At 52.7% G+C, this 3,192-nt stretch overlaps 1 protein-coding gene across 1 annotated transcript; it reads left to right on the top strand.

Annotated features, from left to right (window-relative positions):
- Positions 1–1,161: 1,161 nt before the first annotated feature.
- LOC134524725 (feather keratin Cos2-3-like) lies at positions 1,162–1,943 on the top strand. The gene is made up of 2 exons (XM_063354902.1): positions 1,162–1,230; positions 1,608–1,943. Exons 1-2 carry the CDS (start codon positions 1,162–1,164, stop codon positions 1,941–1,943), a joined length of 405 nt encoding a protein of 134 aa, XP_063210972.1.
- The last annotated feature ends 1,249 nt before the right edge of the window (positions 1,944–3,192 follow it).

Below are 3,192 nucleotides of genomic sequence, written 5' to 3'. Positions count from 1 at the left end.
TTTCTTCCTTATATCCAATCTAAATCTACCCTCTTTCAGTTATAAGCTATTGACCCTTGGCCTTTCACTACAGGCCCCGATAAAACGTCTTTCTCCTTCTTTCTTATAAGCCACCTTCAAAAATTGCAAAACCACAAGAAGGTCTCCCCAGAGCCTCCTCCTCTCCAGGCTAAACAACCCCACCTCTCTCAGCCTTTCTTCACAGGAGAGGTGTTCCAACCCTTGGATCATTTCTGGAGCCTTTCTTTGGACCCACTCCAACAGACTCTACAGACTCTGCCCACAGTCAGTGGAGAGACATCAGCTCACACAAGGGTCTCGTCCCATCCTAAGCAGATGTCCACAGGAAATGGAATGAATCATCTTGCTGGAGACACCGATCCTGATAATGACCAATGGTGGCCTTTGAACTCCTCAGCTAGCATAAGCTCACAGCAGGGCCTGCCTACCTGGTCACCTGCACATGGCTTGCTTCATCATACGGTCAGAAGTGAACCCACAGGCTCTTCCACCAGAGCCTACAAACACCTCTATCCCACGGCTAAACCCCATATCCATGTCCCTGGTACTCAGGCACAGATGGATAACAGAGAAAGGGCTTTTCTGTGGGTGAATGGCATCAAGCTGGGTATGTTACTCTCCTCAGCTGCATCTCTGGCTCTCCCTGAGTGCACATCAGTCTTCCCTCAGCCACAATGAACTCTTTCAAACAGGATTTGCAGAAGATGACTCTGTCAAGTGCGTGTCCTGTGCCCTGGACAGTGTAGGCAGCCTCTCATTGGGTGTCTTGAGTCTTCTCATTTCACTCTAGATGCCTGGAGGTCTAGATTAGTGTGTGAGTATGTGTGGGTGTTGTCGAAGCCAGCTGTTTAGTGTGTCTTGAGTGACCTTTCCTGGACTCTTCCAGCATGTGAGATGAGTCGTCTGCCCACACCAACATGTATTGCACCAGAAATGCTTGGGCCCCTCATCCTGTCATGCAAAACATGCCTCCAATGGGGAATGTGCCTGGCATAAAGCAGGAAATGGAAAGACAGCAATCCAGGAAGCCAAAACATAGCTCATAGCATTGCTCGGGATGTTTTGCATTCAAGATGAACTTGTCAGCAAAGAATCACCTCTACAAGGGATGCCTCTGGCAGCCTGGGGCAGTTAAGGTGCATGATAAAAGCCAGCCCAGCTCCTCACTCTCTCATCCACTTCTCTTGCCTCCTTCTCCTTGGGAGTCAGGTGAGTCTGAAGAACCTTCTTTTCCACTGTCTCTAAAAGGGGGTCTCACTTCAGCTGACCTCTCAGCTGATACCAGCTTTGTTCTCTGCCAGCTCATGGGGCTGCTTGTCATGGGAGGGGGAAGCAGGGAGAAGGTTAGACATGGAGGGAGGCTGGGACTGTGCTGAGGTGGCTTCTGGACTCAGGGGCCAGGCAGTAGCTGCATAGGAGCTGGTGGCTCTTTTTGGGCCCTGTCAGAACGAGGCCAAGAAGTCCTCACATTCTTGGCACAGCCTCCGTCTCCCAGCTCTGCATGTTCTTTGTCTCTTTCATGGTGATGTGATGGGCTGCTCCTCACACATCCCCTTGTTTTGCTTCCTCCCTGCCTTCTCTCCCAGGTGCACCTCCGAAGCCAAGACATGTCCTGCTATGACCGGTGTCAGCCCTGCCAACCCTGCCGGCCCTGTGGCCCGACCCCACTGGCCAACAGCTGCAATGAGCCCTGTGTCAGGCAGTGCCAGAACTCCACCGTCGTCATTGAGCCTCCTGCTGTGGTGGTGACCCTGCCAGGCCCCATCCTCAGCTCCTTCCCACAGAACACCGTTGTGGGATCCTCCACCTCTGCTGCCATTGGCAGCATCCTCAGCTGTGATGGAGTGCCCATCAACTCTGGCTGCTGTGACCTTTCCTGCATTTCCAGCCGCTACTGTGGCAGCAGATGCCCCCCCTGCTAAACATGCGGTCAATGGCTCCCTGTAAGGACCCCTTGGAACTCAGAACATGGTGCTGGACAGAGGATCAGACTTCATGCCATTTGTTTTAAGAGCAGCTGACCATCTCTGACTCTCCTTGCAAGTACAGATGTGAAGACGCCAACCTGGTGTCTCTGAAAACACAGACAATATTTACCTTTCCGGTCTTCCTCTCACCCTTTTTCTATCTTTTTTTTCATGTTTGGTGCTTCCCTTAAAGCCTTGTTGTGAAGATCTCAGAAACCGGCCTGGAGGAACCTGCTAGCCTGTCTCCCTTTGATGGGCAGGTCAACAGATGCCCTGTGGGAACTCTGCCACAGGAAATGGGGAACACATTCTTGTCTGCTCCTTCTGCTCCCCACGCTGGGGGCCTCCACTTGGAATGATCACATTCTTTAGACTCATTCGCATTCTTTAGGCTCATTAAACTACTGCTGCAACCCTGCCTGTGCCCTTTACATGGTCTTTCCATCTGCACACTGACTGTGGAAGGAGAAAGCCATTGCTTTCCAGGAGGAATTAGGTGGGGGCACAGGGGAACCTTTCATCACTCCTAGAGGCATTGGAGGGTGGGACACACTGCAGGGAATCCCCTTTCAGGCACTGCCTCTTGAAGTTGAGGAAGACAGCCCTGGTTACTCCACAGCCATCAGTCCTTGCCTTGCTGCAGCTCTGCTCAGAAATAGCCCCTTGGCCATGGACCATGTCATGTGAAAGGGAATCATGACAACTCTTGTCCTCCAGAGGGGAACTGTGGGCATGTGGGAGGCCTGGGAGGTCTGCAGTTCCACAAGCTCTTGGGGAAGAGTGCTCCTCTTGCTTTGGGTGGAGCTGTGCTGGGCAAGGAGGCTCAGAAGACCATGTTCCCAAAGGATGGCAGGAACTGGGAATGGGTGAATAGCCTTGGGGATGGCCCACATTGCCTACTCCACCTGCCGCTTCCCTCCATCACCTGATCTAGGGGACATGGTCAGTATGCCATGGCACGAGCAGCAGGGACAGCTTCCCCATGCAATTCTATCACTCTCCAGCATCTGTCATGGCCCATCTGTTGCCCAGATATGTAGGGCTGAGGTGTTCACAAGTTACTATTGGTATCAGCTACAGCAGGCCACTCACTGGAGTCCCCTGTCCCAGTGAACCCAACACCCCTTGGCTGAAGGCAGGCCTAGGACAGTGACTGGTGCCCAAAGATGCAAGACTGCTGTGTGCTGCCTTGTCTTCCTCAAGC

The sequence above is a fragment of the Chroicocephalus ridibundus genome, chromosome 17 (assembly GCF_963924245.1).
Source record: "Chroicocephalus ridibundus chromosome 17, bChrRid1.1, whole genome shotgun sequence".
NCBI classification, from domain to species: Eukaryota; Metazoa; Chordata; class Aves; order Charadriiformes; family Laridae; genus Chroicocephalus; species Chroicocephalus ridibundus.
The sequence above is the reverse complement of the archived record's forward strand: the minus strand, read 5'-3'. Positions and strand labels throughout refer to the sequence as shown.

Excerpts from the sequence above, each read along its gene's own strand:
- LOC134524725 (XM_063354902.1), top strand. The coding sequence starts at position 1,162 with ATGATAAAAGCCAGCCCAGCTCCTCACTCTCTCATCCACTTCTCTTGC. Across the intron at positions 1,231-1,607 it reads TCCTTCTCCTTGGGAGTCAG|GTGCACCTCCGAAGCCAAGA; the intron begins GTGAGTCTGAAG and ends CTTCTCTCCCAG.